Genomic DNA, 15542 nt, shown 5'->3' on the forward strand with positions numbered 1-15542 from the left:
ACGGGATCAATGCGGAGTGAAGGAAATACGGCTGCGGACACGCGGCTTTTACAGCTTCCTTCCCCAAGAAAGGCTGGTTTTTATGGACTTCTGGTAATTGCCAATTAATTTTGCTGAAGCCAAGGGCAGGAAGGCAGCCCAGTTCTTTAAGGGCACCCATGCAGGGGTGGGCAAATGGAAAAACAGCCTCCTTTTTCCCACCTATTTTCCTGTACAGTCCTCAGCACAGTCTGGACTGATGCAATCCCTGCAAAATCCTAGCGATGGCCAGTCCTGCACTTCTCGAGCCACTGAAAACAAAAGAAAAAGCAGGCTGGATGGAGTTAGCAGTTGGCTGTAGCTCCAACCCGTGGCCACAGTCACCACCTCCGTGCTCCTCATCCTGCACCTTGTCATCAGCTTCATTTATTCCCCATCCCGAGAAGGCAGCCGGGAGCCCCAGAACTCCAGAAACAAGACAGGCGAAGAGAATCCAGACCCTCCCAATTAGGCAATTTTTCTGAATGAAGGGCCCTGCTCCGCCCTGTGCAGGGAACGTGATTGACATAAATCCGGGGGCTGATTAGGGGCTTGTCATTTAGCACCTATAATGCCTCCCTCCTAATAGTATTAGGGCCTCCTTGGCGAGACGCTAATGCAGTTTGCAGCTGCACCGTGGCGCCTGGGATTCGGCCGCCGAGCGGCGAGCGCGCTGCAAAATGAGCACATCTCTAATCCGAGGAGACAGTAATGAAAAAAGGAGCTGCCTTGACAAGGTGCACAGAGCAGCGGGGGAAAAATGGTCCTGGCATGGCCAGCCCCAGGAGCATCGTCTCCTGGCCACGGGCAGCATCCCCACCAGGGTTGCTCGGCGAGCGAGCTCCTTTCTTATTTCCCCATCCTCTCCACCCTGGAGATGCCCGTACCCCTTTTTCCTTGCTCTGCCCCTCCAAGCCTTGCCAGCCCATCCTTCCCCTGGGATCCTCCCTGTTTTCTCCGCAGGGGCTGCATCCCTGGTCCGTGCCCCTTGCCCTGGGATGCAGCTCTGCCTCCGCTCCCGGAGGGAAGCGTGGGAGAGGGACAGGGACGTTTGCCGGAGTAGCGACCCTTAAAGCTCTGAACAAATTTCTGTTTTGATTAGCCGTGCTCCTAAATGATTTATAATCAGCATAATACAATAATGACAATAACTCCCTAATCAGATTAAAGCGTTCTCCATTTGTCTGGGGCTTTGTGCTGTAATCTCTTCCTCCCCTCTCTGCCATCAATTTTGTTTTCTCAGCCCAGCCCCTCGCTGAGCCCCGCCAAGGGCTTTTCCAGCCTTTACATCCTCCTTACCTGGACTTGATATTCCAGGACAGGTCCCCTTTTTCCACCCTAAAACCCTGTCCATGCAGACAGGGGATGCCATGAGCAATTTACTCCAGCAGCAAAACCCGTGGCACTTCGCTCGGCCCGTGCTCTGTGAAATGTCATTAGTGCCATTCGCAGCGACTCCCTCGTTAGCCTGACTGGCACGGTACAAATCTCGTTAGACCCGTAGGATCTTTAAGTGAAGTTGGGAAGGTGTTTCCATTTCTTTGGTTAATGAAGAAAAATAGAGGTGGAGGTGGCTGGAAGGAGCGGGGATCGCAGTGGGGAGCCGGGCTGGAGGACAGCGAGGAGAGAGGACTGTGTTAACACTGATTAATAATAAATAACCACCATAATGAGCACTAATTAATAATAGCACACATTTAAGCAATTGATTCCCAGTGAATGGCAGTGTGCCATCAGGGGTCCCCATCGCTCCGGCTAACCAAGCCGGTGGTGCTGCCGGATGCTCCTGGCCATGCCCGGGCTGCCCGGGGTCTGGAGATGGGAACCAGCCCGGTCATGGACAAGGATCATCCCTCGCTGCTGTAGGAACAGACCAGGGAAAGGATGGGGACGGTTGGCTAAGGATCATCTCCCATCCCTCAGCACACCCTCCTGCCTCCTAAACTTCTGCCCATGCTGTCGGCAGGTCCCAGGGCACGGCACGATCTGCCTTGCTCCTGCTCTTCCTTGGTCTGATGTTGACTCGCTGGAAAAACCTATTAGAAACTTGTTTTTTCTTTTTTTTTTTTTTTTTTCTGACCTATTTTAGGTGTTTCTGCACAGGGAACATCCCTGTGCCCTGTGTGATCCCGGGCAGGGCAGGCAGCAGAGCCCACCGCTGCCTGCATGAGGGGAGCATGGCTGCTGGGACCTGTTTGTTTCCCGGCCCCTTCAGTTCAGCGTGTGATAGATTGATACGGAGCTTTAATCAGTGTAATATATAAAGCACTTAATTTGCCTTATTAAAAGTCTACACTTTGGATTTTCAGGATCCAGGAAATTAACTCAAGCACCTAAGCATTTATTTGATTGAAAGAGACTATAAATAATTCATGCCTTTTCTTTGCCTTTGGTGGCAGACCTGCTGGGGTGGTGGGGGACCAGCAGCAGCTCCCAAGGTCCCTCCGTTGCGGTGACAGAGCTGGTGTGCACCGCAGATGGCCTGTGTGGGGTGATGGGCACCGACGGAGCCTGGGGCAGCCCGGGCAGACCGTTCTGTGCCGGGGGACCATCAGCCGATGGGGAATTGGGGTTGGCGCCTCTCGTCGTGCCCAGCTGAGGGGCTGGATGTGCCCTAGCAAGGGCTGTGCAGGGCTGGAGGTGACTGGGAGGAGGAGGAGGAGGAGCAGGCTGACCCAGAGCGAGTCAGGCTGTGTCAGGCTGCATACTGGTCTCGTTGTACTGGGAGGAGAGGAGCCAGCCACGAAAATCACCATGACAATAAAGCTGAGTATTTCATCTATAATTCAGAGGAGCTGGAAAGTGGTTTTATAAAAAAAAAAAAAAAATTAAAAATAAAAACACGGCTGAGACAGTAGAAATTTATGCCACTGTTCTTGCTGAGCGAGGATGTGGCATGACCTTCGGACAGGCACGGTGCCCAGCCCTGGCCACAATGCTGGCTGGTGGCGGGGACTGAGAACAGGGACGTCGCGGGGCGGGGGGGCTGGGGGCTGCGTGTGGCCACGGTGCCAACTCGGCAAGGGCTGAGCGGGCAAAGAGAAATCTGCAGGTGGGGTGCGTTTGCTGCGCGAGCTGTGCATCGTCCGCTTGCCTTCGAGGCGTGGGGTGTGCAACCCCGGGGGTGTGCATCGCCAGCCGGCCCTTGCAGCGTGGGCTGAGCATCCCGGGGCTGAGCATCATCCGGCTGCGTTCACGGTACGGGCTGTGCATCCCCGGGGATGTGCCTCGCCAGCAGCATGGGCTCGGCATCCCGGGGCTGTGCATTATCCAGCTGCCCCTACGGTGTGGGCCGTGCATCCCTAGGGATGTAGGGACGTGCATCCCTAGGGATGCGCATCCCTAGGGATGCGCGTGAGGGTTCCGCAGCCTGCAAAGCTGAGGTTCCCGTAGTTTGACCGGGTGAGGAGCAGGGGGGCTTGGGGTCTGCTCCGCAGGAGCAGGGTGCAAGGTGCTGACCCTGAGGCTGCGGGATGCGAGCGGATGGGGGCTGCGGGGGGACGGGGACACGGACACGACCCCTGCCCGATCGCTGCCTGCCCTGCCCTGCCCGTCCGGCGGGCGCACAGTGCCCTCCAGCGGGCGCATCCCGGCTGCCGGTCCCGCAGCTGGCCAGATGTTTGCCCGGCCGCTCCGGAGGGATGCCCGGGATGGAGGGGAGAGCTTCGCTCCGTCTCCTCCAGCCATGGGTGCGCTGAGCTGGGGGGGGGTCTCAGCTTTGCTAGGGGAGGGGACGGGGGGGAGATCCGCCAGCCGCGGGACGGGGAGGGAGGGTTTTCTCTTCTCCTTCCCCATCCCACTCACTGCAGGTTCCTCTTCTTTGCAAATTTGAGGGCCACGTTGTCGTACTCGGTGTCCCCCAGCCACTCCTTGCCCTGCAGGAGGAAGGGTTGCCGGAGAGGGACGGGTCTCTTGGGCACGGCGTAGTCATCCTGCTGCGGGTTGTAGAAGGGGTACTCGTGCCCGGTGGGCTCCTCCGGGGCCGCCTGCAGCCTCCACGCCTCCCCCTTCACCTCCTCGGGCTCGTCGTAGACGATGTGGGTGGACAGACCCTCGGGCTCGTCGTAGATGTGGTCGGGTTTGGCGACGGTGGGGAGCCGCGGGGGCTGCTTGCCCACTTGCCCCCCTGCCTCCCTGATGCTGTTGTAGAAAGGGTCGGGGACCTCCCCGGGGTGATGGACCAGCTTGCCGAACTTGCGAGCCACAAAGGTCTTGGCGATGGTGTCGAAAGGGATGGCATACTCGGATTCGGCCGCCTCCTTGGCCGGAGCATCCTGCCTCCGGCTCTTCTCCAGCACCGGGGGGTTCCCCCGGCGGAGGGAGTTGCAGGGCTCGGCGTAGGAGCAGTCGGCACCGCGGGAGGGCAGGAAGGCACCCAACGGCTCCCCGGCCCCAGAGCAGCTGCCGGGGGACATCGCCAGCTTGGCTTTTGGTACCTTCCCCTCCCAGGTGGGCTCCAGCGAGGAGGACTTGGTGCCGCCGGGCTCCTCGTGCCCCTGCGCCCAGCTGGGCATCTTGGCGTGGCCGAGCGGCCGGGAGGCATCGTCCCCGGGGCCGCCCCGCCGCAGCTCCTCGGCCCCCCGGCACCGATGCCTGTTGATGGCCGACTCGATCGCCTGGAAGATCTCGTTGCCTTGCCTGGTCTCAAACTCAAAGTTGCCTTCTCCGGATGCGCAGCGCCGGCCGGCCTCGAAGGAGAAGGTCACCTGGGGAGGGACAGGATCAGGACCCCGTGCCGCAGCCCACCGCCAGCCCACCCTTCCCGGATCCCACTTACCTTATCCCGTCCGAAGCGTCGCAGGAAGTGGTAGGGCCAGCTGTAGAGGATCTCCAAGGTCTGGAAATGCTGCAGCTCCAGTGCCTCCTCGCCGGCTCGCAGGATGCACCGGCCCCAGAGCCGGCAGCGCTCGGAGGACTCGGTGGCCCTCACCGTCACCTCGAACGCCTGCTCCAAGCCGGCTGGGGATGGAGGAGGGTGGCATTTGACTTATGCAAGGAGCAGAGATCCTTGCTGCGAGAGCAAAGCTGCATCTTTCACCCCAGGGAGGTGCCTTGGGGTTTGTGAGCCCCTGCAGCCGGGGCGGCGGGGAAGCGGCGTCCGGCTGATAAGGACTTGAGGGCTCTGGCTGCGCAGGAGCAAGCCGATAGCGCAGCGAAACCCAGCCCTGCCAAACCACAGAGCAGGAAGGAGTTATTTCGGGGGAAGACTTTCCACCACACCTCCTGCACATAGCCGCGGCGGGGGCTGCTCTCTGGTGCAAAACCGGCCGAGGTGCCTTGGGAAGGGGGGGATGATGAGGTGCTGCAGGACATGCATTGCTTCCTGTGCAAGCCAACCCAACCCCGTTGCACCTTCCCCACTTCCCGGAGCCTACCTTTGCCTCGGGAGCTGTAGAGGGAGTTTTCCTCCATGGAGAACTCGCCGTCGGTGCCCAGCGAGCTCTGCTGACCATCCTTGCCTGCTGCCTGCTCCTCCCTGCTCCTCTGCCCGGGAAAGAGCAGCGGGTGAGCGAGGGCAGTGCACAGCATCCCCCCAGCCTGCCCCATCCCAGCAGACCCCTGGGATTCCCCGGCACGGATCCCGCTGTCTCCCGTGCCCCCGTTATCCATGTCCAGTGCATACCGGGAAGGCCAGCTCGCAGAGCTTCTGGATCCAGTCGGCCGCCTCGGTGCCCTCAGCAGCCAGGAGGTACCGCTTGTCGGTGGTCTCCAGCAGGAAAGGGACGGTCTCCTTGGGGCAGCCGGCATCGCCGCTCGCCTCCGCCACGTGCACGCAGTCGCTCAGCTTGACCAGCCGCTTGCTGCCCTCGCCTTTCCGCAGCTTCTCGGCGGCCGGCGGTGCCGAGCCCTCGAAGAGCTCCAGGCGGGCGGTGGAACAGGAGCTTTCCCGGTATAAGACACCCCAGAACTTCCTCCATTTCTGCCGTGGGGAGAAGCAGTGAGAGGAGTGAATGCCCAGTATCGGCCAGCTCTGCTTTCACCCTTCCAGGAGTTTTCATCCCCTCGGGACCATGCCCAAGGTTTGCATCGGTGCAAACCCCTCCAGGGTCCGGGCAGGGTCTCGCACCCTCGCCCAGGCAGGCTGGCCAAAGCTGGGGAGTGAGATAAACTGGGCAGCATGGGGAAAAGCATCCCTGACAGACAGTCGGCAGCCTGTGGCCAGGCATTCCCAGCCGGCAAAGGCACTGGCAGCACCCCAGCCTCAGACGGCACCGGGATCCATCCCACGCCTGTCCCTACCCTGCGGCACCCAAAAGCTGTGCCAATGGCCCCCCGCTGCTGAAGGACTTTCAGCTCCTCGTTTGCTCCGTCTTCCCAGAAAACACCGACTTTTAAACGATTCCCAACTCGCCCTCTGAGAAGGCAGCAATTCACGGCACACCATGCGTGGGAGGCACACCGGCTCCGGCAGCGGGGAAGCGGCGGGAGAGGAAGTCTTGCACCGAAATCAGAGCATCCTCCGCGGCGGCTCCCTGCACCGGCGACCTGCCGAGCCCGGCAGGCTTTGCCGAAACGTGGGGGTGGCCTCTGTCCCGTCCTCCGCCATCGCGGGCATCACGCTTGGCGGCAGCTGCCTTGCCGCGGGAAGGCGATGCCCTGCCTGCTGCCCTTGCCTGCCCTGCCCTGCCTCGCACCCGCTCTGCCTCCGGCATTTGGAGCAAGACTTGGCTCCGTCTCCTGCCCGAGCGCGGTGCCGGAGTCGCCCGGGTGGCTCCTTCCCCTTCTTGCACAAGAGCGGTGTGGGTGGGAGCCATTGCTAAACCCTGGCCTTTATCAGCTGCTGGAGCAACGAGGCGCTGGGGGTTGCATCGGTTTATGCCACGGCTCTGGCCCGTTTTGCAGAGCCTCTGCCCTGGGGCGGGGGTCCCGCTGGTGGGGGGGGTTCTCTTTCCAATGTGTCCCCAGCACCTTCCAGCCCCCTGCCCGTCCCCACCAGCCCGACGTGCTGGCGGAGAGCCGGAGGATGGTTGGGGAGCCAACGGGTGGGAGCATCCCATTCCCTTCGGATGCAACCCCCCGTTACCCCTATGTCCAGCCCAGCCGAGCCCCCCCGTGGGTCTTCCCCGGGGACCGAGCAGCCCCCCGCCACCTTCTCACCTTCCCGAAGGTCTGCTGCAGCTGGAGGTAGAGCACACCCTGCTTCACCACCGCCTCCTCCATCTTCCAGCCACCAGCATCCTCCCGCGTTGCCCCTCCGCCACCGTCCCCCACCCTGCCCCGCAGCTCCGGGGGGGTCCCGTCCCGGCTGCACACCCCTGCCCCACCGCAGCGCTGCTGTCACGCCGGGTCGTGTCGTCTCAGCATGTGACGTGCGGTCGAGTTCTTCTGTTTCCTACGCTCAATCCGGCGCGGGCTTCGGCTTCCTGCGTCTGTGAACTTACCATAAAGGGCAGCCGGCGGCGCAACCCCGGCAGAGCCGGCCGCACGCCCACCGCGACCCGCGACGCCGGCTGCCGCACGCCCGCAGCATCGCCGGACGCCGGGCAGCCCCGCCGCAGGCGGCCTCCAGCCGTGCCTCAGTTTCCCCATCTGTTAAATGGGTCTAGAAGCAGCTCTGAGGGCTGCCCCGTTGGGTTAATGACACACACCCCCCTCCCCAGGTCTGCCGATCTGCCCGCTCCCAGACATCCCAGCCCGACCCAGTGCTCCCAGTAAAGGCGCTGCAACCCCCAGCCCCAAAACTGGCCGCGATGCTGGGAAGGTGGTTGAGGGGGTGAGCTGGGGAAGGCGACGGCACGATGCGGAGGAGGGAGGAAGAGGTTTGAGGCTGCAGGCAGCGCCGGGGCGTTCTTTGGTGCCCAGACACGCGGGGACGGGGACGGGGACGGGGGTGGCAGGGGCTGGACGGGGAGCTGGGCTGGTGGAGCACCGTGGGGTGCAGCCGTGGGGGGACCCGGAGCACCCCAGCCTTCGGTGCGTGGGGTCCCAGCAGCACCGGGCACCCACGGGCACCTCAAGCTTCATCCTCAGGCCAGGAGAGGCCCCCACACCCACAGCCCCCCCCCAAAAAAACCCCAGGGCTCTCCCCTTGTGAAGGAGCACCCAAGGGTGCTGGGGCTGGGTGACCAGTGGGGAGCTGGGTGACCAGTTGGGAGCTGGGCTGACAGTGCTGGGGCTCAGCCGCCACCACGCAGCCCCGGCTGCCGCCTCGGCACCGGGCCAGGGCTGGAGGAGGCATAAGGCTGGGGTAACTGGGAGCACTGGTGCAGGGGCTGGGGTAACTGGGAGCGCTGGTGCAGGGGCTGCTGGGGCACTGGTGCTGGGCTGGGGTAACTGGAGGGCACTGGTGCAAGGAACCGGGTGCAGGGATGTGGTTGCGGGACACTGGGTGCACTGGTGCGGGCTACTGGGAGCACTGGAAGCACCGGGAACACTGGTGCAGGGGGTGGGGTAACTGGGAACACTGGTGCAGGGGCTGCTGGGCCACCAGGCTTGTCTCTGGCTGGGCTAACTGGGAGCACTGCTGCAGGCAACTGGGGACACGGCTGCTGGGCACTGGGTGTACTGTTGCTGGATACTGGGGACACTGGGAGCACTGGTGCAGGGGCTGCTGGGCCACCAGGCTTGTCCCTGGCTGGGCTAACTGGGAGCACTGCTGCAGGGAACTGGGGACACGGCTGCAGGACACTGGGAATGCTGTCGCTGGGCACTTGGTCCGCTGGTGCTGGGTACTGGGGACACTGGGAGCACTGGTGCAGGGGCTGCTGGGCTTCCAGGCTTGTCCCTGGCTGGGCTAACTGGGAGCACTGTGGCAGTACACTGGGAGCACTGTCGCCAGGCACTGGGTGCACTGGTGCTGGGTACTGGGGACACTGGGAGCACTGGTGCAGGGGCTGCTGGGCTTCCAGGCTTGTCCCTGGCTGGGCTAACTGGGAGCACTGTGGCAGTACACTGGGAGCACTGTCGCCAGGCACTGGGTGCACTGGTGCTGGGTACTGGGGACACTGGGAGCGCTGGTGCAGGGGCTGCTGGGGCACTGGTGCTGGGCTGGGGTAACTGGAGGGCACTGGTGCAAGGAACCGGGTGCAGGGATGTGGTTGCGGGACGCTGGGAGCACTGGAAGCACTAGGAGCACTGGTGCAGGGGGTGGGGTAACTGGGAGCACTGGTGCAGGGGCTGCTGGGCCGCCAGGCTTGTCCCTGGCTAGGCTAACTGGGAGCACTGATGCAGGGAACTGGGGGCACAGCTGCAGGACACTGGGAACGCTGGTTCGAGCCGCTGGGGGCCCTGGAAACAGAGGGGAAGCGGCGGCCCGCCGGCCCCGCGGCCCCTTTAAGAGCCATGTCAACAAAGCCCGCCCCTCCCTCCGCTGCGTCGCTGCCGTCATGACGTCACCTGCGCCGCAGCGAGCGCGCCAGCGCAGCGCAGCGGGGCGGGGCAGGAGGAGGGGGGAGGAGAGGGGGGGGCGGGGCGGGGCCAGTCGGTCGGCGCAGGCGCGGCGGGGGCCGTCGCGCGTGCGCGCGGGCGGCGCGGGGTTGGTGGGGGGGGGGGGCGGGCGCGTGCCGGGCCCGGCGGAGGCGGAGGGAGCGGAGCATGAATGGAGCAAAATGGCGGATCATGTGCAGGTGAGGGGGGGGGGGGGGACACGACCGTCCGTAGGGCCGGGCGGGACGAAGCTGTCCTCTCCTCCCCGGCCGGCCGGCTCTGCCGCGGGGTCGGACCTCGGCGGGGCCGCGGGTAGGCCCGGCCCGGCGCTGTGAGGCCAGGCCCGGCGAGGCGAGGCGAGGCGCGGCGGGGGTGGCAGCGGGCCCGCAGGCCCCGCGGTGGAGGTGCCACCGCCGCCGCCGCCGCGGTGGCTCCCCGTTCGTCTCCCGCCCCGCGGCAGCGCGGCCCCGGTCCTCCGCCTCCTGTAGGCCGGGCGGCGGGGGTGGGTGGCGGGGTGTGGGGGGGGGGGGGAACGGGGACGCGGGCGCTGGCATGGCGGGCGCGGGGGCGAGCGGCCTCGCTGGGCCGGCGGCGCGGCCTCCCCGGGCGGTGTTTGCCGGGCGAGCCCCGGACGGTTCCAGGCTTTGACATGTGTCACCGGCGAGGCCCGACCCGGGGCGGAGGGCCGCCGGGAGGGCGACTTCACCGGGGGGAGGGCGGCTGCAGCCCGCCGGTGTTTACCGGCCGAGCGGCCTTCGCCTCCTCCCGCCGCCGCTGTGGAGTTTTCTAGCAAGGCCGGTAGCAAACGTTTGCGGAAAGGAAACTCGGATCCCCCTCCCCGCCTTGGAAAGGAGCAGCCGGCTGGGCTCCGGCACCCCCCCCCGCTGCCACAGCCCCCTCCGTACACCCCCCCGCCATTCCCGGTGTCTTTGCGGGAGCCTGGCCCCTTGCAGCCGCCGTCCTTCTTCCCGGCTTTGGGATTTGCATCCTTGCTTTTCCCAGCCGTGTTTGTTTTATTTTCCAGCTGCGAGGGAGTCTTGGCGTTTAGGCAAACTGTTTTGATTGGCGTTAAAAACAAAACCCTGCGTGGATAAGCGCGTGGTTGTCGTGGACGGGAGCCGGGAGGCAAATCAAAGGTGACAGTGGTTTTAACCGAGTCAGGCTTGCGTGGTGGGATGGAAAAGCCTCTGAAGAGTCAGTCCTGCCACTGACACAAAAAGTAAAAATAGGTACAGCTGGGGGAAACGGTGAGGGTTGGTTTTTTTTTTTTTTTGCATAATATTTTAGTTGAACTTGCGCAGGATTTGCATGGTGTCCAAAAGACTGGCTAAACTGTAATGACACTGGTAGTTACATATTATCTATGCAACTTTTAAATAAATATATTCTTCACATGATACCCTTGTGAACCACAAGGGTGAGCAGTTTATTAACTCAGAATAGAGCCATGCAGCTCTCAGGTTGTCTGGCAAGGTTGCTGGCAAATGTCTCTTGGGTAATCTCAGGGGAGGAGAGGAATTACTGCATTATTAAACAATTCTCAGGCTCTAAATTTACTGAAGAAACTCTGAATTCGTTTGCCGTGAGTCGAGCCCTACCTTTAAAACTTAGCGGGCGAGCCTGCCGTTTGACACTGATGGCGGGTGAAACAGCTGCTCTTGTTGCTTTAAAACTGTGCTTCGTACCCTGCTTTTCTTTGTTAAATATTGAATTGAGCAAATGGAAGTTTGAGCCGTAAGAAGAGGGTTGCAATTGCTGTGTTCAACTTGGTTAGTTAAAGTTTAACGTCAGAGGCTTGGAAGATGTTCCACTTGGAGGAAAACTGATTTGCAAATACGGTTAAGGCACCTGCAGCTTGGTGCAGTTCCTGTACAGGACAAATATAGCTAACAAAATTGTTATGTGCTGCAACTGGATGGGGTTTGCTTGCTTTTTATTGTCTCTCTTTTCTCTCTGCTCCAGGTAAAGGCATTAAGCAGGAGCTCTGAGGAGCTTTCCCTCAGAAAGGAGAGCGAGAGGTTCCCTTCAAAACTGATTGCGGATTTTTGTGGCTGGAGGAAGTAGTGGTTTTTATTAATAGATTAAATTTTTGGTGAGAGGTCTTGTCATAGCCCGAAACGCCAGTCTTTCGGACATAAGATTTGAGCTAAGTTGCGGAGGCTCCCCTATCAAACGTCATGTTCCTTTAACAGAAAGGTTATTGAGTTATCCAGCATCACCGGGAGATGTTGACTATCAGTGTGAATAATTGAGAGAGTTGTTTTTATGGCATATGCTGTGGGAGTTGGTCCTGTTTTAATGGGAACAGGGATTTGCAAATAAATACTGGCTGTCAAAAGCTATGCAGAGTTTAGCAGGTAGTGAAGTCTTGCTGCTGCTTCATGAGAGCTTTAGGTTGGGTGTTACCTGTTCGCAGTGGAACTTCCTGGAGTTGTACCTGGTGTGCTAATATGTGATTATTTATAGACTGCCTCTGTGCTGAAGTTATTTACTTTGCAATATGGAGTAGCAGTAAGGATAAAGACAAACTTTTAAGGCCATAATGAAACAGGATCTCATGTTCTCATCTTTAAAAAACAGACTTGCAAATGGTGAACGAGCCCACCAGTTTTGTTGGTGGGAATCGTGTAGTCAAAGCTGTCTGTGGTGCTTTCCTGTTGAGCAGCTCTTCAAGGGGGGACTGTGCAGCGTCTGGAAACAAAGGATGCAGTGATACTGATACAGGAGCAGAGAGAATCAGATGATTTTGTGTAGCTGAAAAGAAGTCCTACGGTCTTAAAGCAAATTGCTGTCCACCAACTTTCCCACTTCTCAAAAAGCTCATATGACCTTGTTTTGAATTAATATTTCTGTCTGTTCCAAGTCTTGTAAGCATCACTTAAACTTGCCCGCAGTAGAGACGGAGGAAAGCAGCGAGGATGTCATTGCCATTAGCTTTGTGGGCAAATACAAATACACTTCCCCCTATTTTTCCCCTTCTTGGAAACAGATTTATGTCATCTTTGTTTTTCTTCTACTTTCCTGGCCCCTTAGATGTTTCCCATGGTGCTGCCCTAAAATGGGATGCACTTACTGAATGTGAATGTTCCTGCGGGAGAACATTTGTTGCAGGATGATGATGATGAATTCTGTGACTTCATGTATTGAATGTTTCATTTGTCTTGAATTTAAAAAATTCATTGCACTGATTAAAAGTTGTTGTCACTTCTGCGCTCTGTTCTCAGTAGCTTGACTCCAAGTTGAAATGAAAGAAATTTGGGCCAGTGAGAGGTAACAAGACAGGTGCTGAGGTGTGGCTACTTGTAATAGAAAAATATGAAATCTGGCATCTAAAAAGTAAAATTTATCCCATTTTTTGCTTCCACACTATCAGTTTTTAGGTTCAGGACTGGGTGTTTCAAATCCCAGAGACTGTTTTCCATCTTTTTAACTGTTAAATGAGCTGACAGCGCTTTGCTCCAAGCCAGAAAACTTGCATGTTTGGAGCAGTTGAGTGTGCAGGTTCTGCTGGGGCCTCCAGATGCACCGGGTGGGCTGCAGACAGAAGTGACTTATTTTGTCTTGATACCGTTATGGAGGAAGCTCAAAGGAAAAAAAAAAAAAAAACCATATAAAAGTGTGTTTGGGTAGGCAGTCTGGTGTCACGGCCACCACGTGTTTGTAATTCACAGAAATGGGTCGCACCATGTGAGTGTGAGGAAGGACACAGGGATTTTCTCACTGGTCTTGGAGGCTCCTTTGTGCTCTATTTGTGTCCTGATGGGGACACGACTTGTTTTTTCAAGACTGTTTCCTAGGGCAATTCCTTCTCCATCCCTAATAGGACCCCAATTTTTTTTTTCTTGTGTGTTTCTGTATTCTAAAGGACGTTGTTTTGGCTCAAACACAAAATCTAATTTGGCTCTAGAAATCTATAACATTCAGCTTGCTCCAGAGGAAACCCTGGAGACTAAGATGCGTGTTTCCCATTTGATATCTCGGTAACCTTGCACTCGCTTGGTAAAAGAGTCACGATGTAGCCTGCTGCCCAACTACAAATTGCTTAGAATACTTTTTCGTTTGTTCAAGCTTTTACCTTCCGTGTGTCATTGGACTCGCTGAAAGCTCTTATTAAGGAATTGTGTTTATCTCAGAATAGCCCAAGGGAATGCTCTGGACCTGGGGAGGTGGAAACACCGGTTTGACTAAAAATAGAGCTGGCAGCATTTCTTTTGTAAATTAGGCTTTTTTTTTTTAGTTATGCGCTTTTTAACTGTGCTGTTTGGATGCTCAGCACCAAAGTTGCAGAATACCAGTGGAAGGTGTTGAGAGTTGGATTTCAGCTGAAAGGTGGAGGTATACAGTTGCAGTTCAGTATCTCAAGATCTCCGCGGCCAGACTTTGATAAACTTGAGAAAAGTGAACACTCCTTTTCAGCTCTGGGGACTCCACGGCCAGCAGTTTATTCCTGGTCCCCCAGCCGACATCTGGAGCGTACTTTGGAGGTCCCTTAGGTAGCAGGTAAGGTGTCCAATACATAGGTCCTGGCAGCAGCCCCAGCCCGCTGTGCCTCTCCTCCAGATGATGGTGTTTTGAAGCAGCCCAGATGGGAGAGGAGAACGCGGTGGCTTCGTTGTGGGTTTTCACGCTCATTAGCAGCCTGCCGAGAGGCGGGCTCGGCGTGAAATCCTGGCCTCATGGAAGCCTGTGGGAGATTTTGTCACTGAATTCAGTGGGCTGGAGCTACTCTGTGTTTAAGTTATAATTCTATCCATAATAGTTCACCTGAAGATCTCAAAACTTCTGTAGCACAAAGGGGGAAGGCAAAGCTCAGTTCGGCATGAGCTGGGTGCCTGCTATGACAGTAGAAGAAGGGCAGAGAGGAGAGGAGTGGTGCGGCCAGGTCAGGGCTGTGAGCATGCTGTCAGATGGCTGGTCTCCTCTCCCTGCTTTAGGGACTGAGCTATGTTCCCTCGGGTAGTCAACACTAATACAATTAAGGAGGATTTGTTCATTTTAATCATTTTAAGAGAACACTGAATGCTCTGTAGCTCAAGAACTTTATTACTGTTAATAATGTCTCGTTGCCCTTGGTTTTGGGCAGCGCAGTTGTGTTTTATGAGTCTATAGGGCTCAGGCTTACTAAAGCAATGTTCAAGAAGTTACATTTTTACTATGTAAAATTGCCAGCAAAAATGTAATTTTTGTCTTCCTGCTTCTAAGCTGTGGTTTCAAAAAGGCATTTATGAATAGTTTGTGATGCTTTTCTGGTGATACCGTTGTGTGGCTTAGCTGCAAGAATCTACTTCTTTTTTACAAGAGTAACCAGTGCCGTCTGTGTCTGAGGTCACTCTCATTCTTCCCAACGTAATTATGCTTGTGCGTCTTTGGCCTTTTGTGCGATTGCAATGCTGGTACCACCTGGCCCCCGTGACGCTCTCTGCACATCTTCAGCTTTGATTTGCAAGAAGGGTTTTGTTATTTCTTTGCTCATCTAACTTTGGCACAGTTGGCTTTTTCTCAATAGTGGGTTTGCAGTAGTGGAAAAGACCACGGTAAAAATTTTTTAGTTTTCCAGTCAAGCCTGGTTGGTGTAACCTCTGGAAATGTAGGAGTCAAACACACTGAGGTGTTAACATGATAAGGTGTTGCTCACAGCCTTCCTATCTCTGATAGCCTTAAGTCAGAGCCCGCTGATTGGGCAGTTAGCGGGCAGTAGGTCCTTTCTGCTTGTTTTGGGTTCTCCCTGTTCTTGATTGTGCAAGGAATATAGGACTTAGACCTACTTAGGGGGAAGAGTTTTAGTTAAATGCTTCTTACACCTTCAAAGTCAGGCCAGACCGTAAGGATCTGTCACTGAATTGATGGTTGGTGTGGCCTCATGCATGCAGTTGTTGACGACAGTGGTGCTCTTGTTGGTTATTTTTAGTATGTGTTAGTTCTAACAAACTAATAAAAGGTACTGTTGGAAGATAGTTGCTAAACCACCCAGAAAATACCTCAGCAGAAGCTTGACATTTTTGCTTTTGTTTCTCATTAAGGACAAAATGTGAAGTTCATTCATGGTCCCTGCTAACTCCGGTAATTGTTTGCCGGGGGAAGCTCGTTGCCCTGGTGTGGTCAGGATAGAACATCAGCTTTACGCTCTGGTGCTTGACATCTGACTGGTAGCATACTTT

General features: G+C 57.4%; 2 protein-coding genes across 3 annotated transcripts in view; one reads left to right on the forward strand and one right to left on the reverse strand.

The window, feature by feature from the left end:
* Positions 1 to 2338: 2338 nt before the first annotated feature.
* DOK2 (docking protein 2) lies at positions 2339 to 7628 on the reverse strand. The gene is made up of 5 exons (XM_052806464.1): positions 7117 to 7628; positions 5642 to 5938; positions 5394 to 5502; positions 4796 to 4977; positions 2339 to 4724 (listed from the first exon to the last, which is right to left on the reverse strand). The coding sequence occupies exons 1-5, from the start codon at positions 7177 to 7179 to the stop codon at positions 3819 to 3821; spliced, it is 1557 nt and encodes a 518-aa protein (XP_052662424.1). The 5' UTR covers positions 7180 to 7628; the 3' UTR covers positions 2339 to 3818.
* Positions 7629 to 9491: 1863 nt separating this feature from the next.
* XPO7 (exportin 7) overlaps positions 9492 to 15542 on the forward strand; it is a 50019-nt gene continuing 43968 nt past the window's right edge. For both annotated transcript variants that reach the window (XM_052805341.1, XM_052805342.1), the window contains exon 1: positions 9492 to 9584. In XM_052805341.1, the coding sequence (XP_052661301.1) occupies positions 9567 to 9584 (18 nt within the window). In that variant the 5' untranslated portion in view covers positions 9492 to 9566. The remainder of the gene's footprint in view (positions 9585 to 15542) is intronic.

This window comes from Harpia harpyja, chromosome 13 (genome assembly GCF_026419915.1).
Source record: "Harpia harpyja isolate bHarHar1 chromosome 13, bHarHar1 primary haplotype, whole genome shotgun sequence".
NCBI classification, from domain to species: Eukaryota; Metazoa; Chordata; class Aves; order Accipitriformes; family Accipitridae; genus Harpia; species Harpia harpyja.

Coding starts and splice junctions, on each gene's coding strand:
- DOK2 (XM_052806464.1), bottom strand. CDS start 7,179: ATGGAGGAGGCGGTGGTGAAGCAGGGTGTGCTCTACCTCCAGCTGCAG. Junction 5,503..5,641: donor TCTGCGAGCTGGCCTTCCCG/GTATGCACTGGA, acceptor TTTCCCGGGCAG/AGGAGCAGGGAGGAGCAGGC. Junction 4,978..5,393: donor CTACAGCTCCCGAGGCAAAG/GTAGGCTCCGGG, acceptor CTCCATCCCCAG/CCGGCTTGGAGCAGGCGTTC.